The sequence below is a fragment of the Maylandia zebra genome, unplaced genomic scaffold (genome assembly GCF_041146795.1).
Source record: "Maylandia zebra isolate NMK-2024a unplaced genomic scaffold, Mzebra_GT3a scaffold01, whole genome shotgun sequence".
Lineage (NCBI taxonomy): Eukaryota > Metazoa > Chordata > Actinopteri > Cichliformes > Cichlidae > Maylandia > Maylandia zebra.
The window spans coordinates 770,475-793,076 of NW_027490031.1; the positions used below are offsets into that span (position 1 = coordinate 770,475).

Genomic DNA, 22,602 nt, shown 5'->3' on the forward strand with positions numbered 1-22,602 from the left:
TCTATATCACTGGCCTCTCGGAGTTCAAAGAGATATGCTTGGGCCACACCTCTGACTTGAGCCGCTGGTGGTGAAAAACCCTCTAACCGCAAAATTTGTAATAATGTGTTGGTGAAATGTCCATTCCATAATCTTCTGCTGAGTTCATCATAGTACTTGAAAAAGTAATATTTTTCCAGTGGGAAAAGACATGAATGTCGTCTTTGTGAGGGATGTGACACCTCACATCCTTGACAGACATCTTGTCTGTGTTTCTGGAGCAAGGAGTTAACGAGGTATTTTACAGTCAATTTTATAAGTTCAAAAACAGCAGTAGGGAGTAGAGTCGCGGCCTCATCGATGTCCGCGGGCGAAGGCTCGTTGTCTTCAGACTCTCGGAAAAGAGCCCGGCACACAGGGTCGCCCAAGGCCCACAGCGATGCACCGGAGATTGCGGTGCTTGAGGGGCTCTGCTCCGGTGATTGCCACCCGAGAGCCGCTAGTTGTGGATGGCTGGGCGAGTTCCAGCCTTGCGGTGATGAGGGCGGGGGTGGAGGCATAGCGGCCGGAGACGCTGAGGCCTGATGCGGGCTCTCGAACAACGGACTGGATGGCGGAGTAGCCAGATCGATTGGCGGGCTGGGTGGCGGTGTAGCGAGATCCATTGGCGGGCTGGGTGGTGGTGTAGAAGCAGCTGATGGTCGGAGGGATGATGGAGATAGAGAGCCGAGGGGTCCAAAGCTGTGGTTAGTCATGGTTGTTTTAAGTAGCGGATGAGAGAGCGATTGCGGTTTTTAAGGGCTAGGGGTAGGAGAAGGCGGGGTAAGGGGGGGCCGGAAGTGGGGGTGGGGGTATGTTGACCGTGGCGGGTTATTTCCAACCATCACCAACTCAGTTGTACTTTTACTCATTTTGAACAGGTTTAATATTGTCGCATTGTTCTCAGCCATCATGTTGAGCCAGTGCTGAGTCGGAATCCGAAGCAATGTGCTGAAAACCCCGGACTGGGAGTTTGTAAGGTCGATCACAAAATCATCTGTGCAAGCTTGCTCGCATGTTTGTCGACTAACTCTACATACCCATCTGCAAAATGGAGTGCTCTTGGTCTCCCACTGGGTGTATGTGACGGTTTTGGTCACCGTGTTTTCATTCCGGAGTCGTTTGTGTTCTTGGGTGAATGGAGGGAACGAGTATTCCTCTTTGAAAACCCGATGCGTCTGTGTTTGCTGGTCTCTGGTTCGCGGTTGCTGAGAGCTGGTTTCCCGCAGGCTTCTCTCTATTTCAGGGGTGGTAATGAGTGTAATAACCGCCCAGTCAGAGCTAGTAAAAGCGATTCGCGGTGTTAACGGTCCAAAACTTTCACCGGCTTTGAGCTGATAGAAAAAGATTTCACTCTGTGGTAGGCTGAAGGCATAACCCCAAAACCTGCCATTGTTGAGGCTGAATCTTTGCTCCAAACGGTTGGCCGCTGCTGTTGGCTGCACTCTGCAGAGATGTAGTCTTCTGAGTTCAGACGCCGTGGCGGAAGCTCTGTAGCAGTTTACAGGAGTTTGAGAAAGCACCGTTAGGTCGGTAGGTCTCACGGCCATGCTTCTTTGAGAAAAAAGAGAAAGCTTGCTTGTTTTTTCTGAGAGAGAAAAAAACAGTTAAATTTAAGCTGAAATGTTAGATTATTTATCCTGAATGCCAGTAAGTGAATTAACCTATGGCTGAGAAGGTAAATCAGAGCTGGAGCGGATTGGCTAACCGGGGTGCGAAGGGAGCGGTGCAAGGGTTATGTGATTGGCAGCGGGGCGCAGTGAGGCGGAGTTGGTCTAAGGGGGGAATTTTCAAACGAGGTAAGCAGCGCATTCGGGACCAGAGCGGGGAGCGAACAAGCAGGAAAAAATTGTGCTCTGGAAGCTGTTGCGGGATCGGTGCGATTAAGAGCGAGGTAGAACTTAGAGTGTGGGTTGAATTTTAGAGGTAGCTAGCAAGAGGCAAGTTTTTGAAGAAAAAAGAGTAAGGAGCTTTCCCAATGTTTTTGGATTATAGCGCTTTTTTTTGGGGAATAGAGGGGTAGCTAACAAGTTATTCTAGGGGTTTTGGAGAAATCGCGGAGAATTTTTTTTAAAGGAGTTTTGGCTTTGTTTGGCTGAGCATGAAGGGAGCCGCGGGGCGCTGAATTTGAGAAAAAAAGACTAAGGATTTTTTCAGGATTTTCCCTGTTATCGAATATAAGGTTTTGGGAATAGAGGGGGTACCCTAACAAGTTATTGTAGGGTTTTGGAGAAATAGCGGAGGGTTTTTTAAGGAGTTTTCCCTGCTTATGTATCTAAGGATTAGGTTAAGGGGGCTGCGGGGATCGCGAGTTGTTTTTTCTGAGTATGAGTTTTATTCTAAATCTACAAATGCATATAAATCGAAATAAAGTTTTCCCCCAAGGCATGCAGCATGTGTTTGTGGCCATACTGAACGTTACAAAAGCACAAGTTTAACTAAACAATTTTAATATGGTTTAATACATTTTTAAACACATGAGCACGGAGCCCGAGAGAGCACGGTCCGGAGACACGGGCGCGCCCCCGCGCGCCCAGACACACAGCCTCGGGCGCGCGCGGGCGCGCGCACACACTGACCCGCCACCAGATGGCGTTTTTTGAGCATAAAAAAATAAATAAATTTTTTAATTGCTTAAAGAAATAAAAGAATGCTATTTTGATATATAAGAAACTTTCTAAATAATCAATTATATTTTTATGAATATCATATTTTTATGAATATCATATTTTTATGAATATCATATTTTTATGAATATCATATTTTTATTATTTAATTACTTCCTACTTCCGGACTTCCGGAGCTAATTTAATTAGGGGCTAATTTAATTAGGGGCTAATTTAATTAGGGGATAATTTAATTAGGGGATAATTTAATTACTTCCTACTTCCGGACTTCCGGAGCTCATGAATAATTAATGAGCTCCGGAAGTAACCTGTCACTTTTTTTGACGAGAGGGGTATAATATCACTCTCTGACATCATCAAGGCAGCGTAATAAGAGCTGGGGATGGTCTGACCCTGCTTTTAAAGGTAGATAAATCTGCAAATCATCAGCAAAACAATGAAATGAAATGCTGTACCGCGAGAAGATGGAACCCAATGGCAACAAATAGACTGCGAACAGAGCAGGACCCAAAATAGAGCCTTGAGGTACACCGTATTTAAGAGGGGCTATTTTGGAGTTGTGGGGGCCCATACTGACATAAAAAAAAAAACCTTTCTGACAGATAGGACCGAAACCACTGTAAGGCAGATCCTTTTAGGCCAGCATGAAATTCTAGCCGTGATAACAGGATGTCATGGTCGACCGTGTCAAAAGCTGCTGACAAGTCCAACAATAAAAGGGCAGCAGGGCTGCCAGAGTCCAGAGTTAAAAGAATAGCATTAAAAATCCTTAAAAGTGCCGCCTCAGTGCTATGTAGGGATTTAAAACCAGATTGAAATTTTTCAGAGATCATATAAGAATCAAGGTGTGCCTGCAACTGTAGGTAGACCACTTTCTCCAAGACTTTAGAAAGAAAAGTAAGCTTTGAGATAGGCCTGTAGTTGGACAGAACAGTTGGGTCCAGGTTTTGTTTTTTAAGAAGAGGCTGAACTACAGCTTGTTTAAAGCATGATGGGACGCAGCCTGTAGCAAGGGACGTATTAATTAATCTCAGGATAAAAGGCCCAACAGTATTAAAAGTGCTTTTAAGCAAGCTCGGGGGAGACAATCAGAGGGGCAGTGTGATGATCTTAGGTTACTAACTACCGCGGTCAAGTCCTTAAGGGAGACGGGATCAAACTGCTCTAAGACAGCTGAGCACACAGGAGAAGGACTCTGATCTGAGGCAGCAGACAACGAGACAAGGGCCCTGATCAATAGGATCTTGTCATTAAAAAAATGCTAAAAAATCATCGCACATACTTGGTGAAGAAGTGACTCCAGAATTATCACATAAACTAAGAAAGCGATTAAGAACGTTAAAAAGTACCTGAGGCCTGTGACTGTTTACTGACACTAAGTTTGAGACCTTAAAGCACACTGTGCGCTGTCGATCTTACGTGCTGCACAATAATGTTTAATATTTAGTATTTACTGTTATAGTCACATAGATCATCGTGATGTTGTTTATGCTATTGCTCTAGTCTTCCTCTGCTTGTTTTCTTTTTTCTTTCTCAACAGGTGATCAAGAGAAAGGAAAAAGAAAAAAAAAGGTGATGAAGCAGATTTTCATCGTGTTTTCTCTCTCTCTCTCTTTTCCTTTTTCTTTCTCTCTCCTTCTGTTAACTTTCTTCTGAACTTTTCTTCTTGTTTTTCTTTCCCGTCCCCGAGTCCAGTCTGGCCTGATTACAATAACTTATAAAAATAACTGATAAAGATCAAATAAACTATGACAATCAAGTGGACCAGTATTGCAAAAGGCCCACTTGGGAAAGTAAATCTGTTGGGCATTTGTCTTGGCCTTCAGACATAATTCTGATTGCTACAGTGCCAGACAGGACACACACACACACACACACACACACACACACACACACACACAAAAAAGATAGACCTGAAAAGCTCAATTGAAGAAGCAAGTGGTCTCACCAGAATACCTCGGTACTTCATATAAGTTCCTGTTAGGCATAGCAACAAAGAGGAATAAGGATTAATATGTGAGTGGGGCACACAAAGGAAAACTACACTGACCAACATATGCACCACCTGCATTTACTACAAGAAAGCCTATGACTCTGTGCCTCACACAGGGATCCTGGAAGTGCGCAAGATCAACTGGACTGCAAGGACCTTCATAAGTCACCATCAAGTGCATTATTTACCAAGGAGTTGCTCTGTCCTCACAGCTGTTTCTTGAAGACGTTTCATCCGAGAAGCTTCTTCAGTTCTAGGGTCGAACCGTGGAAAATCCCAGATTTAAGCCCCGTGGGAGTGTCCCCCCAAGAGGGACAATGGCGTGAAAACGTGTGTGGGTCACAATCAGCCAAGGTTTTTGGATGAGTTCATTGTGAACTTGTGCTTGTGAACTTTGGCATCCTCAAAAGAGTGACCTTTGTCCTTTAGATGCAGATGGACTGCTGAGTCTTGTCCTGTGGAGGTGGCTCTTCTATGCTGTGCCATACATTTATGAAGTGGCTGTTGGGATTCCTTAATCTTAGATAAGTAAAAGCCATATCTGAACCATGGCTGAATGAAGGCACCTGTGAAGCCAGAAGAAAGTGTAGAGAGCTGAACGTAAACGGAAGAAGGATGAACTTCAGGTGTCAGCAAATATTACAGTATTACTGGAATTCACATCCTGAAATGACTGCAAATTACAGGCCTATTTCCAAATTGAGTTTTATCTCAAAGATTCTTGAAAAGGTAGTTTACAAGCCATGAATATCCATTTTTAGAAGAATGTTGTATTTCGGAAGTTTTTCAATCTGGTTTTAAAGCTTTGCATAGTACAGAATCTGCCCTTTTAAGAGTTTTTAATAATTTTTTTAGGAACTGCATCACATGACTGTGTTATTATTGTGCTTTTAGATTTAACAGCTGCCTTTGATACAGTGGATCATAAGATTTTAATTTGCAGTTTAGAGCAGGTGGTGGGTGTTAGGAGTACTGCACTGCAGTGGTTCAGATCCTAATTGGCAGACCAAACTTTCTCTGTGAAACTTGGTGAGCTTGTATCCTCTGCTGCTTCTTTTCAATGTGGGGTTCCACAGGGTTCAGTTTTAGGCCCGCTTCTTTTCTCCTTATATCTGATACCACCCGAGTATATTTTCAAGAAACATGGGATTTCTTTCTACTGTTTTGCCGATGACTCCCAGATTTGTTTCCCACTTAAAAGATAAATGGTTTCTCAGTAGGCCCTCTGCTCAGATGTCTTGATGAAATAAGGGCCTGGGTGCCTTTGAACTTTTTACATTTTAATGAGCAGAAAACAGAAGTGATGGTTTTTGGTGGCACTTCTGAGACCACTACTATGGATCCTGGTTTGCTGGCGCAGTTTGTTAAACCAATCACCACTAACCTGGGAGTTTAAATGGAGGCAGATGATGAAGTTGAAAGCCAGGTCAGAGCTGTTGTAAAATCTGTATTTTTTTCATTTGAGACAACTGGCAAAAATAAAGCCCATCTTATCAGAGCAACTTTTTGAGACAGTAATCCATGTCTTTGTTACATCTAAGATAAGAGATGAGATAAGATGTACCTTTATTAGTCCCACATGTGGGAATTTTCTAGACTCCATTATTGTAACGCACTTTATAGTGGGGTTAGTGATGCATCTGTTAGGCGTCTGCAGGTTATGAAGCACATCTTTTAACTGGAACAAAAAGGTCTGAGCACATTACCCCCATTTTAATTTCACTTACTGGCTTCCTGTCACAAACTGGTAGTAGGAACTCAAGAGCAGAGCGGTGTGACGTCTCCAAAAACAGTTTATTTACAGCACCAGTGCACGATATATACAGTGAAGGGAAAATCCAAACTCCAGGGAATCACAGGGAAGCGCTCTCACACTCGCTCACGTCTTCTTGCCCAAACCCACACATGCTCACACGACAGGGAGGTCCGGGGAGGAAAGTCTGTAGCAGAGGAAAGGGAAGTCACTCACAAATCACGAATCACAGGTATACTCAAGCACAGGTTCACAGGAGCTGGGAGAATCACTAACGTCTGTAGTACAATCATCCAGCGATGAGAGGATCTGTGTTCCAGCCTCAAATAGTGCTCCAGGTGATGACAGCTGATTGTTGACAGGTGTGTGGGCCAAGGGCGGGAGCCCACAGTGAGCTCCGCCCAGGCAGAGAGAGAGAAAACCAAACACCACATGCAGCCTTGTGGGGCCGGCCGGGCAGGCACGGAGACCATGACACTACCTGTACATTTTAGGGTCCTTCTTAAAGTTCTCTATTTGTTTTTAAATCTCTTATAGCCTGCCCCCACCTCTCTGAGATGCAACAGCCATATACACCTTCCCACTCCCTTAGTAAGCATTAATTTGCTTTGGCTGTAGCAGCTCCAAAGTTGTGGAACGATCTGCCCTTGCACATTAGGCAGGCTTCTTCTCTTTCTGAGTTTTAAACTCTTCTTAAAACACATTTTTTTGCTGGCGTGTTCAGCATTTTGTGAACCCTGGTTTTATTTTAAAGGGCTTTATAAATAAAGATGGTATCATGCAGTATGGTAAAGTTAAATTAACACCTATACTTCACAGTTAAATAACAGTGGCCATTATGAAGTGTTACCCACTCAGTTCCTTTCTGTTACTGAATGAACTCCCACTGGTCACCATCAGCCTTTGCTGTGTTTGATTTGAGTATCACTCCCTCTGGTGGGCTGTACAGGTATTACATGTGAATGGCAGTAGATTTTTTGTTGTTGTTTTTGCTGTTTTCTTCAGTTTTGTAACTAGAATTTAAATCTATCCTATAATATTTATGATTAAAAGTTACATTTAAAGAGAAGTGAAAATAAAGATCAATCCCAGCTGTGCTTAGATGCACTTAGATGGTGGGAAAATAGTTAAAAGAGAGTGGGAATCAACAGATCCAAAACTGGAAACATTTAATTTTAGTGTTTCATGTTGAAAAAGTGTCATGATTAAAGTTATGCATAACAGATTAAAATCACAGATTTGAAGCAGGAAGTTTTTAAATGTGCAAATAGGTTATTTAGGTTTTTACTCTAATGAATGCTTCTTTCATTCAAACAGTTTCTTCTTTACTGGCTGAGGCTTTTGTGAACACTCCTCCTCCTGCTGCTTTTAAAAAAGTGTTTCCTCTTCCTGAATGAAAACAATCCACAGGTGTGATGTGTGACATGGAGAGCAGCCAGAAAACACCTTTGGCTTCTTGGCAGGATTATTTAATCTCTTAGTCGGTTCAGGTTGAAGATTAACTTTGTAGATGTCTACTCTCTGTATAGCAACATGAAGATTTTGGATTTGTTTGTGATCCTCCTGTACGGTAAGAAAAGTTTCTTTTAAACTTATGACACACACACATATTTACACAAGCACACACACACTGGTTTTGCTTACAGAAACAGTCAAACAGGTTTGTGCATGTTGATCTGGAAGATAAGTTCTCAAATGCCGCAGGTTATTCTCGCATAGTTAAAGCCAAAAGAGAGAATTGTTTTTTGTTCTAGGACCAAGTGTATGTTTGCACCAGACTTTTACCATAAGAAGTATGTAAATGAGAAAAAAGTGAACTGTAGTCCTCTCATTTCTTTTAAAACAATGACACCTGCAGGTGGAGAACATGGATGCATGAATCTCTACAGAGTTCTTTGAATATTATCCGTCTCATCAGTTTTCAGTGAACAAAACTCCTCACAGAGCCAAAATAAGCAGTTTGTATCCAACATAACTCAGCTGGACTCTGATGCTCCGTATAACAGCCACACATGAGTCTGGATTCACTCAAAGCATTGAACAAACTTTATTGGAAATGAAGCTTTTGGACATTTGTTCTCTGATATTTGCTCTTCAGCTCGAGTCTCCATCAGTGGGAACATTTCCTGATTCAACTTTTCTTCTGTTCAAATCAAACTCCATGAGAATCAAAGTGTGAATCAGAGTCCTGATGATCAGATTCTATAGAAACATGGAGACTGTAGAGGATTTACACTCAACATGTTCATTTGTTCCCTTCAATCAGAATCAGAATAGAAATCAAGCAATTCTTCCAATGAAATCGGGGATAGATTAATGTTATTGACAGGACAGATGATCAGAGTTGCAGAGTTTTTACCTCCATCATTGAAACAGGGACTGAAGTATGGGTGGAGTTTGTGAGTGAAGGAGCAGCCAGTAAAGGAGTAGATCAGAGCTGCAGCACCTACATCATAAAAGGAGACCAGACCCTCCTCATAATCCACAAACACCCCCACCTTCTCAGGACCAGGATGGAGACAGAGACGGACTGGAGGACTAGCAGCAGCTTTGTACTCATTTCCATTTCTCAGCCTCACAGTCCAGAAACCATCCTGAGGACTCAGTGTGATTCGTCCCTTCCTGTTGATCGACTCTGTGGCCACTCCTAAATCCCAGTCAGTCTTTCCTTTAACCTGAACCTCAAAGTAAAATCTGCCTGAAGAGAAACTCTGCTCTCCTAAAACATCAACACAGTGAGAAAATCTCTCTGGGTTGTCTGGAAGTTTCTTCTCCACATCACTATGATAAACTTGTTTTCCATCATCAGACAGGATGAGGTCAGGATGAGCTGTATCAACATCCAGAGTCACATCCACCTCATGCTGCTGCACCCTCTGCAGCTCAGCCTCAAACAGCTTCTTCTTCATGGGTTTCCAGACTGTCTCCTCCAGCTGAGCCACAGCTCTCCCCACAGTCCCCTCATATGATGGTGGATGAACTCTGACCTCTGTCCAGTCCTTCCCGGGTGGAGCAGCATTCAGGGAGGAGAAGCTTTGGAGGAGGTGGAGGTGGTCTTCAGAGCGTGAGAGCTGCTCCACCTCAGAGCTTCTCTCCATCAGCTCAGAGATTTCCTGTTCCAGATCTTTGATGAGACCTTCAGCCTGTTTCTCTGTAGCTTCCTGTTTGTCTTCGATCTCCTTCATGAGCTCCTTCAGGCGTCTCTCAACAGACTCCATCAGAGCCGTGAGGACCTGAACACCTTCTGCTTTCTGTCTGTCTGCAGCATCTTTACTCATCTTCAACGACTCTGTGATCTCCTGAATCTTCAGTCGTCTCTTCTGGATCATCTGCTGAATCTCAGCCTCTGTCTTCTCCAGCTCTGCCTTCTTTCCTTCATATTCTTCTCTCAGAGGAACAAACTCGTGGTTCTTGTGGTCTAAAACAGGGCAGAGCATGCAGACACATGTCTGGTCGGTCTTACAGAACAGCTCCAGGAGTTTATCGTGCTTCGTGCACATCCTGCCTTCCAGGTTCTCCACAGCATCAACCAGCTGATGTCTTTTCAGACCTTTCAGTGTCAGATGAGGCTCCAGGTGAGTCTGACAGTAGGAGGTCTGACACACCAGGCAGGACTTCAGGGCCTTCAGTCTGGTTCCAGTGCAGACGTCACAGGGAACTTCTCCTGGTTTGGCAGCTTGTTGCTCTGAGCTGCTGCTGCTGGCTTTCTGCTGAGCTTCACGTCTGAACTGAGCAACCATCTCAGAGATGAAGGTGTTGATCTTCAGCTGAGGTCGAGTGTAGAAAGTCTCTTTACACATGGGACACTGACAGCTCTGATTCATGTCCCAGTGCTGACTGATGCAGGTTTTGCAGAAGTTGTGTCCACATGATGTAGTGACTGGATCAGTGAACACATCCAGACAGATGGAGCACAGAAACTGATCTTCAGATCGCAGATTGCTGGCAGCAGACATGTCTGCACTCTGAGGGAGAAAGAAGAGAAACATTTGATTCAAAATTCACTTTAAATTTCATTTTTACAAAGAGAGAAACAAGCGTCAGTAGTCTGAGGAGCTTGGAGAGAAAAGCGTCTGGACTTCTTTAAGTTTCTTTTCATCACAGAAGCTTCTTCACCTCATCCTCAACACGGACCAAGGAATGAATACTGCACTTTTGGAAGAACTCCCTCCCCTGCAACCTCTTATCGTCAAAGGGACGGAGGTGGAGAGGACAAACAGCCACAGATTCCTGGGACTGCAGGTTACATCAGACCTGAGCTGGACTCTCAACACTACAGCAACTGTGAAAAAAGCCCAGCAAAGGCTTTATTTCATTCGGCTGCTCAGGAAAGCTGGCATGAACCACCACCCTCTCACCCAGGCCTGCAGAGGACTGATAGACAGCATCCTCACCGCAGGCATCACTGTCTGGTATGGAAACACTACACAGACAGAGAGGAAGGCTCTGCAGAGTCAGAAAGTCTGCAGAGAGGATTATGGGAACAACACTTGCATCCATGGACCTGCACATACAAAGCTGCACATACAATCTCAGACACAACAGAGCGGACAGCAGCATCACACACAGAACACGATTCTTCAACAGCTTCTTCCCCACAACTGTCAGACTGACGGCAAACAAAAACACACTGAACACTTAAAATAACACAGCACTACTTAACCTCACTTTGAATGTATCATCGGTTCACTGACCATCGGGCAATACACTCACAACAGACTTGTGAAACAGCTCTGTGGAACAAATGTGCAATACTGTGAGTGCGATAAGAGGCAGAGAACTACACACTCTCTGTACATTTTCTTCTTTTTCTTTGTATATAGAAAATAGTACGACTACCCTACTCCGGACTTCATTTCTATCCTCCTGCTTTTTCTGTCTTTATATTGTTAAAGTGTGATTTGACTTGGAAAGCTCTGCACAAGTATTCCACTGTGCATGGACTGTTGGTCCTGTGTGCAAATGTCAAAATAAAAATCTTGAACCTTCAGTTGTCAGAGTAACTGGTGGAGACCCAGCAACACACTCAGACACAAACTGGTTCATCTGAAACACAAACTGAACAACGTCGTGTCTGCTGTACAGTGCAGCGTCCAGATGAACAGGATCAACAGGATGAACATCTTTTTAACAGTCGTTACAAAGATGTGAAGTTGTTTGGCTGACACAGACAAACAGTATCCCACATTCTTGATTTTTAGCTCACAAACACGTCTTATAAGGACTTATTGATCCTGAAATGTTGGAGGTTTTAGCTCTTTAAACAGTAAAGTTACAGGAGGATACAGATAATTATCAGGAAAATGTCCTCGGTTTGTTAAAACGATCCCGTCCGATAACACACGAGAACAATAAATGTATCATTTTCTGTTGTAACCCACAAACTGAACGGTCACACTCATCTTTCATGTTGTCACTAAAACATCACTCCTTCCACGTCTAGTTGGTCGTGATGGAGGCGGAGTGCGTTGGGTCCGCTTTCCCTGCCCAGCCGATGTTCCTGACGCAGGGAAACAGATCCTGTTGGGGATCCCTACCTTGGCACAACACCTGCCATGGTCTTTGCACACTCACCACAGTAAATGCATCATGTTGTCAGCTTTACAGTATCATAGTCAGAGAAACTGGTCAGGCCGCTCTCTTCCAAATGTCTACACTTCACCCTTTTACTGTCAGTGGGCTCAGAGTCCATCTAATGTGGCTCATTATCTGATGCCGTCTGCAGACCAGTGTTAGACACTGAGAGGTTGATGGCTCCGTGTCAGAGCACCGGCCTTAACGAAAAAGTTATCAATCGTTCTTTTCATCTTTTCTCATTACCCACAGCTACATCCACTCCTATCACGCTGCTCACCTCTGCTGCGACGATTCAAACAGCCGGAAAGTAAATAATTTGGAGACGGTGCGTTTGTGTCACAGTGAACAGTGAAAACAGAGACTTTCTAAAACGATGATGCATGTTAGTCATGTGATGCAGGCATGTGACCAATTAAACAAAGATAGTGGAGAGCATTATACAGCAGCAGTTTTGACAGTCCTATTAAAGATGAATATCAGTCTGCACATGCTCCACAGAGCTTTTCTTCAAATTCTTTAATTCTCTCTCGCTTTTGCAACTTTGTACTTTTGTGTTACTCGCAGCAACAACTCCACCTCATTGTTAGTCCATTTTAAAACTCGGTGCTTTTCCTCCACCTCTGCTGCGACGTTTCAAACAGCTGGAAAGTGAATAAGCGGCAGACAGAAATGAGACCGGTCGAATCGTCTTGCGTTTCACGCATGCGCAGGACTGGAACGTAAGCGTTTTCAGCCGTCTTAATGTGGACGCACAACTCTGTGAAAACGACTGAAAACACTAGTGTGGACGCGGAGCGCTGTTTTCAAATCTATCCGGGCGAGTGTGGACGTAGCCTAAGTGGCACCATGGAGAAATGAGGTGGCGCTCTAGACCCTGATGAAGTGAACAGAGTGAAGATTTGTGTAGAAGCAGGAAGTGTGATCAGCTGCACTCACCACTGTTGCTGAGAGAAACCTGATGGACTCCAGTGAATCTTCTTTTAGAGACAAACAGGACTCGACTGCAGCTCTGCTGCTGCTCTCTCACACTTTCACTTCTGCAAAATGACGTTGAGCTTCTTGTTTTTCAGCTGTTGCTCCGCCTCTTCCTGCCTCTCCCTTTACAGGAATCAGCCGGTCTGTACTCAGTGACTGTGTGCAGCGGGTGGGAGGAGTGAGGAGTGGTGTGTGGGTTCACACAGTAATGACGGCCTCAGGTGATCAGGAGAAACTCACCTGGATTTCCTTTTTCCACAGCAGACTGAGAGCTTCAGGTGGACCCTGAAGGAGGTCTCAGACACAGGTGGTAAAAGTACACACAGTGTGTACTGAAGTAGAAGTACTACTGTTAAAAATACTCCAAGTACTGTTTCAACTTCTTTACTCAAGTAAAAGTAAAAAGTAGTGGCTGTGAAATGAGAGTAAAAAGAGCTGATTGAAGAACATTTCTAACACGTGTTTATACAAAGCTAACTGAACCATGTGCTGCATCAACGTGATAATAAAATAATATTATTCACTTTGTTTCTGTCTAAATTTGAATTCTAATAAATATTTTAGCTTGAAATAAGTGAAAAAAAACTGCCAATGGAACAAGTTAAAACTCTCTATTTTTTCTCTGGTTTCAAGATTCACTGTCTTGAAAAAAGTTGATATCCGGTGGCAGACGCCCTCAGACATCAGTGCGTTGGTGGTTCTTTGTGTCCGGGGATGGGCGTCCAGGTACACACCGGCTCACTCCTTGGCGGCCACTTATCGGGCCTGGAGCCTGGGGCTCGCTCGGGCCACTTCGGAGGTGGGGTGCCCCCGGCCTCTCGGCCTGGGGCTCGGTCACTCAGGCGCAGCTGGCTGCCGGCGGAGCTCACGGGCGCGTCACTGCAACCCCCCCTGGCTTCTGCTCCGCGGCTGCTGAGTGAGCCCTCATCTGGGACTCTCCTCAGCTCTTTCTGGGACAGTGGAGCGGCTGCCCCTCTGTTGGTCTTCCTTGGTCTCTTGTGTTCTGGGGGCCTCTGGATGTCTGGAGTTTTGATCTCCTCCATACCTGCTTCATGCCCTGGAGGACGGGGCTGTGGCCCCCCCACACCCTCTAGCAGATCATTACATGAAGGAACCTTTTAAAAACAAGCGCGTCCATGCTCACAGGTGTACACACCGGTGATCGCACACACAAACTACACCCTTTTTGGCTCCTACCTCAAAGCACACTGTGTGCTGTTGATCAGTAGAACACCAGTAGAGACCTTCATCAGACTGCTGCACGTTAATGGTGATGTTTTTCTCTGATTTAGGTCCAACAGGACGTCCATTAAAGTAGAAATAAGCTGCGGCTGTGCCACCAATTTTCTTCTTACAGCGTAGTGTGACATCACTTCCTGTCCTCACAGGAAGTGCAGGGATCTCCAGGATCACATGTTTATCTGAGGAAAAGACCCACAGAGTGATGTAGAGGTGGTATAACAGTCTGCTGTTAGTCTGATGAAATGAAAGACTTCATTACCTGATACAGTGATGTTGACTTCTTCACTCTTCTCTCCAGCTTCACCTTCACACCAGTAAACTCCACTGATTGGCTTGAACTCATCAAACAAACAGGATGAACCATTGAACCTCCCGAAGCCCCGCCCACCTGCTCCACATGACTCAGTCCCACTTCCTGTGTCCCTCTTCACCGTCCATCCATCAGAGCCCAGCTGACCGTCACATGTCAGAGACACTGAGGCTGCTGTGAAGAACTGCTGAAGGTTTGGACTGACGCTCAGAGAGACTGGAGGACAGACGGACAGTTTCTATCAGTGTTTACACTCAGTGTTTGTCCTGGACCATGGTGCACTTCATCTACTCACCTGCACAAACAGTCAGTGCAGACAGCAGCAGCACACACACACCTGCAACAGGAGGTCAGAGGTCATTTAGAGACACTCTGATGTTATAGTCACATAGTTTTTTCTTTCAGGAAACTTTCTAATTTCCTGAAGTCTCTGCATCATCGAGCTTTTCAAGTTGAGGATGAAAGGAGCTTCATTGTTTCTTTTATTTTAACACACACTCGACCAGCTTTATGAAAGGAGGGTACCATCACAGGTCATCAAGCACCGCTCGTGAAAACAAACCATCAGCATGGCTGACATGTGTCACCTCATGTAAATGAGGATTTGATGTTTATGCATTATTAATGCAGGCTTACATTTTACGTGCTTATTTAGAGTTTGGTGCCTAAACTGACCCAAACAGTGACTTTGGCAACATTTAGATCTGAAAACAGATCAGTGAAGCTCCAGAGTCCTGAGAGACACAGGAAGATTATTGACTCTGTCCACACATTGGAAAATTTGTTCGTAATAAAGGAAATATCGTCTACACACAGAGCCAATCAGAACGCAGCAGCTGTGGTTTCCTGTTTCATGAATAAGGTCGTCTGCCTTCATGTTCAGTCGTCATGTTACACACACTAACTGAAGCTTCACTGACTCAGTCGACATGCTCGACTTTCATTAGATTCAGTTCTGAGCATTCAGCAGGTTTTGGATGTTAATGAGACAAATTTGAATCATAGTAAAAACAAACTTTCATTACTATAAACCAGCAAGTTTGAAAGTGTTTTCTTCACTGACTCTTTGTGTGTTCGAGTTAAAACGTGATGCTCGTACATAAATATCATCTTGTTTTGTTTCCTGTCCAGCTGACCAGCTTTAAGGTGGAACCAAGTAAACAAAGAAGCAGAGCGAAGTCTTCCTAAACGAAGCAAACCAGCAGATCTACACAGATTTGATTTCAGTGGAAGTTTCAGCTCAGTCAGTGAGAGCTGACGATGTGTTCTCCTTTACAGAGTGTGGAAGTACAGTAAATGAATGGATGAATATGAGTGTTCGACTCACCGAGGAGCAGAGACACACATGAAGTCTTCATGTTGTGGAGACGACGACTGACAGCAGCTTCAGCTTCACCACTTCCCTGTTAGCACCAGCAGCTTCGTCACAGTGAGGCCGAGCCGCTGCTCCAATGAACTCAAAGAGAAACTCAAAGCAAATATTTTTATCTATCGGGGCCTTTTTATTCATAATTTACACACTTCAAATCTGCCACATATATTGGGAATATAATATTAGCCTTCATTTTTATGCAGACGACACTCAGCTGTGTATTTCTTACAAACATAATTCCACCCATCTCCTGCTGCGACTGCCTCATGGAAGTTAAATCATTGTTGTCCTCAAACTTTCTCAAACTAAACATTGATAAAACTGAAGCTCTTGGTTACGACTGTAATCTGTCATACGTGTCATCCTCTGCAGTATTTTGTCATATCAGTTTCATATTAATCACTCAAGCTGCCTCGTTCCACTTAAGCAGTACAGTCGTCTCTGTCCTTTGGGGACATGAGCTGCAGAGCCACAGCTGGCAGGACCTGGATGTGCTGTGCAGCCTTTGTTTCTCCTTTTTAATCGCATCATAATTATTACATTTCTACAGTCATTACAGAATTTCACCTTTCAAGTACGTTTCATGACAAACACTCATACACAGACACTCACAAACACACTCTGTAAAAATGTATATTTGTTTGAGTTTTGTCTGTTTTGTCTTTCAGGCGTTGTGTATGATTTAAGTGTGCTTTGTTTTGTTGGAGTGGGCCTTTTTTCCCTTAACCCCTGTCCACTCCAGCACAACATTCAGATACCAATAAGAATATTAAATAAATCAAAGATAACGAAGCATTCAGATTCTGCTGTCTCCAAAAACAGAACTTCCCATCTCAGAGTAAAATGCTGAAAAACTAGTTGATGCATTTATTACTGCTGGGCCCCTCCTGAAAATCACTTGCTGTACCCAAAGACATAATTAAGTGTGCCCCCTCTCTTCCTGATATAAACAGGAAAGTTCCTGATCGATGCAGATCTGTCTGTTCATTAAATCTGTGTTAAATCACACCTGCTGAAATTATAGCAGGAGTTCAGAGTATTGATCAGATTGAAATGAAGGAAGCAGCTCCATCGTAGACGACCTTTGTCAGAGTTCAAGCTGCAGAGACTCAAACCAGCAGCAGTTTGATCTCTTCAGTTCCTCCTCCTGGTTTCTCTGGAGGAACTGGAAACAGGACGCCTTCCTCACTTGCTGCCACCATGACTCCATTGATTGGATTAAATGGGAGTGAATGAAGAAAGGAGGAAGCTGATGACTGTCTGTAAATGTTCCCACGGTGAGACCGACACAGTGAAACGTGTCCACAGGAGCTCTGCAGGTCTGTCCTCAGCTTCCTGTTTACACAGAGAAACTCGTCGTTTCTTTCACTTTTTAATTTCTTCTGTGGCGTCTGTGGTTCCTCCACCTTCTGTAAAAATGGGACAGTCATGCACGTTGGTCACTGCGCTGAAGGAATCAAAGACAGAAACAAGCCACTGTGTGACCGAACATCTGGGATTCATTTTCATCTCACTGTGAACTTGGAGTTCCCATCAAACCTTGTCTGCTGAACTCAAGTCAAACTATTATTTTTTTATTGATAACACTGAAGAACAATGTGAAACAATATGATTCAGCAAAGCTTCAGGTTCAGTATCTGCTGACATGCACTCTTTGGACTCCACATCATTCAAACAGCTGTTAAACTAAAGGTAAACAGATAAAACACTTCATGGTCACAACAAGGAGGCTCTGTCACACAAAGATTTCAGCTTCTCTCATCAGCTAACCACACGAGCAGCACCTGTTCTGATGTGGGTGAAAATAAACACTCGACTCTGGGAACTACAAACTCAGGTGACTTCACCATGTACGTGCTTTTACATCTGACTGCTGCCCCAACACAGTGAACTGAAACATCCTCGTCAATCAAAGTGAGTCTTCCTCAGCTCCTTTCTACTACGAGGTGTAATTCTTGAACAAATTCTTCTCTCTCTTCATCGTCTCTTTCACAGAGTCTTTATTGCCTAACCCCTGTTTTTATGTGTATAACCCCAAACTTACATGCCAGCGAAACATCAGTGGCTTGTCCTTTCATGTTCCACGCTTATGTTATTGGGGCGATCGTGGCTCAAGAGTTGGGAGTTCGCCTTGTAATTGGAAGGTTGCTGGTTCGAGCCCCGGCTCCGACAGTCTCGGTCGTTGTGTCCTTGGGCAAGACACTTCACCCGTTGCCTACTGGTGGTGGTCAGAGGGCCCGGTGGCGCCAGTGTCTGGCAGCCTTGCCTCTGTCAGTGCGCCCCAGGGTGGCTGTGGCTACAATGTAGCTGCCATCACCAGTGTGTGAATGTGTGGATGACTGGATGTGTAAAGCGCTTTGGGGTCCTTAGGGACTAGTAAAGCGCTATATAAATACAGGCCATTTAGCGTCACCTCTGCCTTTTATTTCCAGATGTTTTTATCAGCCTTGTTAGACGGCTCCCCTTTTGTTTATCTTCTATGTTCATTCGTGTCAGGATTTTGGGTCCACTCCTCAAATTCATAGTGTGCTGCTGCATGCTGTGACAAAATCTCCCCAAATCATTTTCACACTGGAGTTCAATCAGCCAGTTCGTGCTGCAGCGTGTCATACACACTAATCTTCCACATCATGCACCAATCACTTCCTTCCATTTCAGCGTTCTGACTGAGCTGCAGGATTGGTGCCATGGTTTTCTCTGACACTGACCCATTTTTACAAACTGCGACTCGACCACTGAGACCACAGTAAGGTTCAGATGTGAAACCAGTAACATGTTTTACTGTCAGACAGGAAACTAAAGAAAGTTTATGTTTCATAACGCTTGAAGCCGTTGAGTCACAGTTCCTCTTTGTTTTGATGCATTTGAGGAAAATATAAGTCAATGTTTCCACGACCACAGTTTACTCCAATTCTTAAAAACCACAGGGACCCTGTGCAAACACAGACTGAATGATTTGCAAATCTCACAAACCTGTATTTTATCATGAGATAAGAAATAAGCTGAGATAAGAAAACCACAAAGAAGAGGCTGATTCTGGAGCATGCTCACATGTGGTTCTTCTTTGCATTATAGAGCTTCAACCTGCATTTGTGGAAGGCAGGTGAACATTGCTCACAGAAACAGTTTCAGGAAGTGTTCCTCCACCTGTTTGTCTTTGGGACCACCTGCTTTTTCTCCATTTGTGCATTCAATCCCTTTACTGTGTTCTATTTATTAAAATATGGTTTTATAAGATACACAAATCATTGCATTCTGGCTTTATTTATACAACATCACAAAAGATGTATTAACCTAAGTGTATCTCTAGTTTTCCTGCTTTTATCCCTCATTTCCGTACCTGTAGTGTTTGTCCTCAGGGTGGAGTAAACCATTTCTGGTTGGATGACTGGCATCTTATTGGATGACTCTCTACTGGTGACCTCAGAGTAGGTGACATCATTTGAAGGAGCCTCATTGTGGACTAGGCAGAGCCACGAAGGCAGCATGAGAGTGATAAGACCAAGAATCACTGATCCCACACAACACATACATACATGTATACTGCTTCACTTACAAGTGCTCAGTTGGGTCAGACAGACTCTATACCTGTGTGTTTCTTCCAAAGGAGCCGGACCAGAACCAGAACCAGAGACGCAAGAACCAGAGAAACCACAGCAGCTACGACTGGGATGATGAAGGGCTGGAGAGGAGGAGGAGGAAGAGGAGGAGAAGGTGGATGGGAGACATCAGTGTATGTTGTTGTTGTTGTTGTTGTTGTGGGAGGAAGAGGACCTGCAGGAGAGATAATGACGCTGATTCAGTAAATTTATCATCAGCTCAGCAGACAGGAAGTGATGTCAGTGTTCTGACCTCTGACCCTCAGAAAGCTCTGAGGAGATGATCCAAACTCATCAGTAGAACACCAGTAGAGACCTTCATCAGACTGCTGCACTTTAATGGTGATGAGTTTCTCTGATGTAGGTCCAACAGGACGTCCATTAAAGTAGAAATAGGCTGTGACTGTGCCACCAATGTTGTATTTACAGCGTAGAGTGACATCACTTCCTGTCCTCACAGGAAGTGCAGGGATCTCCAGGATCACATGTTTATCTGAAGAAAAGACCCACAGAGTGATGTAGAGGTGGTATAACAGTCTGCTGTTAGTCTGATGATTAAATGAATGACTTCATTACCTGATACAGTGATGTTGACTTCTTCACTCTTCTCTCCAGCTTCACCTTCACACCAGTAAACTCCACTGATTGGCTTGAACTCATCAAACACACAGGATGGACCATTTATCCTCCCGAAGCCCCGCCCACCTGCTCCACATGACTCAGTCCCACTTCCTGTGTCCCTCTTCACCGTCCATCCATCAGAGCCCAGCTGACCTTCACATGTCAGAGACACTGAGGCTGCTGTGAAGAACTGCTGAAGGTTTGGACTGACGCTCAGAGAGACTGGAGGACAGACGGACAGTTTCTATCAGTGTTTACACTCAGTGTTTGTCCTGGACCATGGTGCACTTCATCTACTCACCTGCACAAACAGTCAGTGCAGACAGCAGCAGCACACACACACCTGCAACAGGAGGTCAGAGGTCACTGAAGGTCAGAGGGCAGGGAATTGTAATCTGTTCCTGTGTGGTTCTGGAAACATCATTCAAACCTGACCAAGCAGATTTGGTGTAAAATGCTTGAGCTGAATTCAAATGGACTATTTTTCCTTTTAATTTCTTTTTAGGTAGAAATTCTGAAATTTGACCTGCTTGTTTTGCAGGCCCTAATTCTTTTATATCGATACGTCTGCAGGTTTCTAAGTAGTTGTTCAGTAAGTAAAAAACTACAGATTCTACTAATCACAACATTAAACCCAACATTAGCAGGTTCCCATAGCCAGTGCTGGCGAAGGTAGGTTAGGCCCAATCAGCTCTTACTGGCTAAGTAAAACAGAGACATTTAAAAAGCAATCAGAGTTAATGAACCATCAAACCACCGAGATCACTGGATTAAAGTTAGGCGACTTTGGCAATATCAGCTGCTGAGTGAGCAACCTGAAAAATCTGTTTAGTAAACATTACAGTCGTTTGAGTCCCGCTCGTCTAAATCGCCATCAGAAAATTAACAAAGCGTACAGAAAATGAGGAAAATCCGACGTTAATTCTGGAAAACCAACTATCTTCAGTCATTTAGTTAGACTCAGTCAATCTGGTCTGAACAGAGGAAGTGATGATTACAACAGGCAGATAAGGAGAACATGTGGTACATGCAGCTAGGAGCCGTGGTTTCCTGAGTAAAGGTTAATGTTTGATGAAAACAGGTCACTTTCCTCTCTTACAGACACGACATGAAGCTTCAGCTCTGTGAGTCAGTCCAGATTACAGGACAGAGAAACGCAGAGTTAAACTTCTAAATTTTAAAGAGTTTATGCAGTTGAAACAGTTTTCTGTCATTTGCTGTATCTTCATGCACTCGAGTTAAATATGAGGTGCTTACAGGAAATACACCACTTGATCTGTGTCCAAACACACAAACAAATATCAGATACAACCAGCCTTAGATAAACAAAAGAAGTAGTGATCACTTCTTCTCACTAAGGAAACAAAACCAACAGATCTGAACAGATTTCATGTGAGAGAAACTATCAGCGAGAGCTTCCAGCTGCTGAAAATAGGCTCTTTACCTTTGACCTTTAGTGTGTGTTGGAGCTGTGATAAAGAATTGAAGAAGGGAGGGTTTGACTCACCGAGGAGCAGAGCGACAGATGAAGTCGGCATGTTGTCATGTTGGAGACCGACAGCAGAGTGATACCTTCAGCTTCACCACTTCCCTGTTAACATCATCAGCTCGTCACGCTGCTGCTTCTCCACAAGGACGAGCTGTTTCTAATACACTCGTCTTCATCAGAATCAGAGAAACTTTATTGATCTCAGAGGGAAACTGAGTTATCATAGCAGCAAATATACAAGAAACAACATAAAATGAGTGTAGAAACAGAGATATGATAACAAAACTATTAAGATACACAGATGAATACAGAGACATGGGACTAAATATAAATATACATATGAACGTGGAAAGACAAGCATACAGTCCTGAGTGGACATAAATTATATGTGCAGTTTGCTAATACTGCAGTTCATGCAGTCTATGAACAGCTCAATGCTCCTTCTGAGAACAGGAAATAACAAAGAGAATACAACTTTATTTATATAGCACATTTAAAACCAGCAGTACCCCAAAGTGTTTTACAGTAATACGATCATTTATAGGAGGGAAACATTAAAAGCCAATAAATACACCAACAGGTGGAGCGCACTAATTTGCTGCAGTGCAGTGAAAATATGTAAAGAAAATACAAACACAACTCGACTAGGAGATTATTCAACAATAAAATAAAATAATTAAAACTACATAAAAGAACATTTACAGGATACAGACAATAACTAGGGAAGGCTAGATTGAGTAAATCTTTTTATTAAATTATGACCCCTGTGACTTTGCCTGTAAGCTTCTCACTGGGAAGCTGCAGTTTCAGATCGCTATGAAAGTCCCGTGACCGACTGTCACTGCAAGGCTGTGCTGAGCTTGAACAACTGCCTTTACAAACCCAGTTACACAAGATCTGGGGGCCTTCGTAAAATGTAAATAACAACAGAAAGAACTGTTTCGCAAATCTCAGATTTCATTTTTTATTCACAATAGTATGCAGAAGTCATTTAGAAAAAGACTGAGGTTGTGATCAGGAAGATTT

At 43.8% G+C, this 22,602-nt stretch overlaps 2 protein-coding genes across 4 annotated transcripts; both read right to left on the reverse strand.

Annotated features, from left to right (window-relative positions):
- Positions 1-8,414: 8,414 nt before the first annotated feature.
- LOC112430617 (E3 ubiquitin-protein ligase TRIM21-like) lies at positions 8,415-13,431 on the reverse strand. Of its 3 annotated transcripts, none has more exons than XM_076880836.1 (2): positions 12,905-13,431; positions 8,415-10,356 (listed from the first exon to the last, which is right to left on the reverse strand). In XM_076880836.1, the coding sequence occupies exon 2, from the start codon at positions 10,345-10,347 to the stop codon at positions 8,650-8,652; it is 1,698 nt and encodes a 565-aa protein (XP_076736951.1). In that variant the 5' UTR covers positions 10,348-10,356; positions 12,905-13,431; the 3' UTR covers positions 8,415-8,649. The 3 variants fall into 3 exon arrangements, with proteins under 3 accessions (XP_076736951.1, XP_076736954.1, XP_076736953.1); XM_076880839.1 differs by lacking the exon at positions 12,905-13,431 and adding an exon at positions 12,587-12,867; XM_076880838.1 differs by lacking the exon at positions 12,905-13,431 and adding an exon at positions 10,508-10,660.
- A 1,159-nt stretch (positions 13,432-14,590) lies between these two features.
- On the reverse strand, positions 14,591-21,804 carry LOC112430618 (uncharacterized). Its single transcript, XM_076880840.1, has 9 exons — positions 21,595-21,804; positions 20,389-20,430; positions 20,043-20,309; positions 19,720-19,959; positions 19,456-19,641; positions 19,208-19,330; positions 15,823-17,276; positions 14,791-14,832; positions 14,591-14,711 (listed from the first exon to the last, which is right to left on the reverse strand). Exons 1-7 carry the CDS (start codon positions 21,623-21,625, stop codon positions 17,233-17,235), a joined length of 933 nt encoding a protein of 310 aa, XP_076736955.1. The 5' UTR covers positions 21,626-21,804; the 3' UTR covers positions 14,591-14,711; positions 14,791-14,832; positions 15,823-17,232.
- Between the last annotated feature and the right edge of the window lie 798 nt (positions 21,805-22,602).

Excerpts from the sequence above, each read along its gene's own strand:
- LOC112430617 (XM_076880836.1), bottom strand. The coding sequence starts at position 10,347 with ATGTCTGCTGCCAGCAATCTGCGATCTGAAGATCAGTTTCTGTGCTCC.
- LOC112430618 (XM_076880840.1), bottom strand. The coding sequence starts at position 21,625 with ATGCCGACTTCATCTGTCGCTCTGCTCCTCG. Across the intron at positions 20,310-20,388 it reads TGCACTGACTGTTTGTGCAG|TCTCTCTGAGCGTCAGTCCA; the intron begins GTGAGTAGATGA and ends TCTGTCCTCCAG. Across the intron at positions 19,642-19,719 it reads GAGCTTTCTGAGGGTCAGAG|GTCCTCTTCCTCCCACAACA; the intron begins GTCAGAACACTG and ends TCTCTCCTGCAG.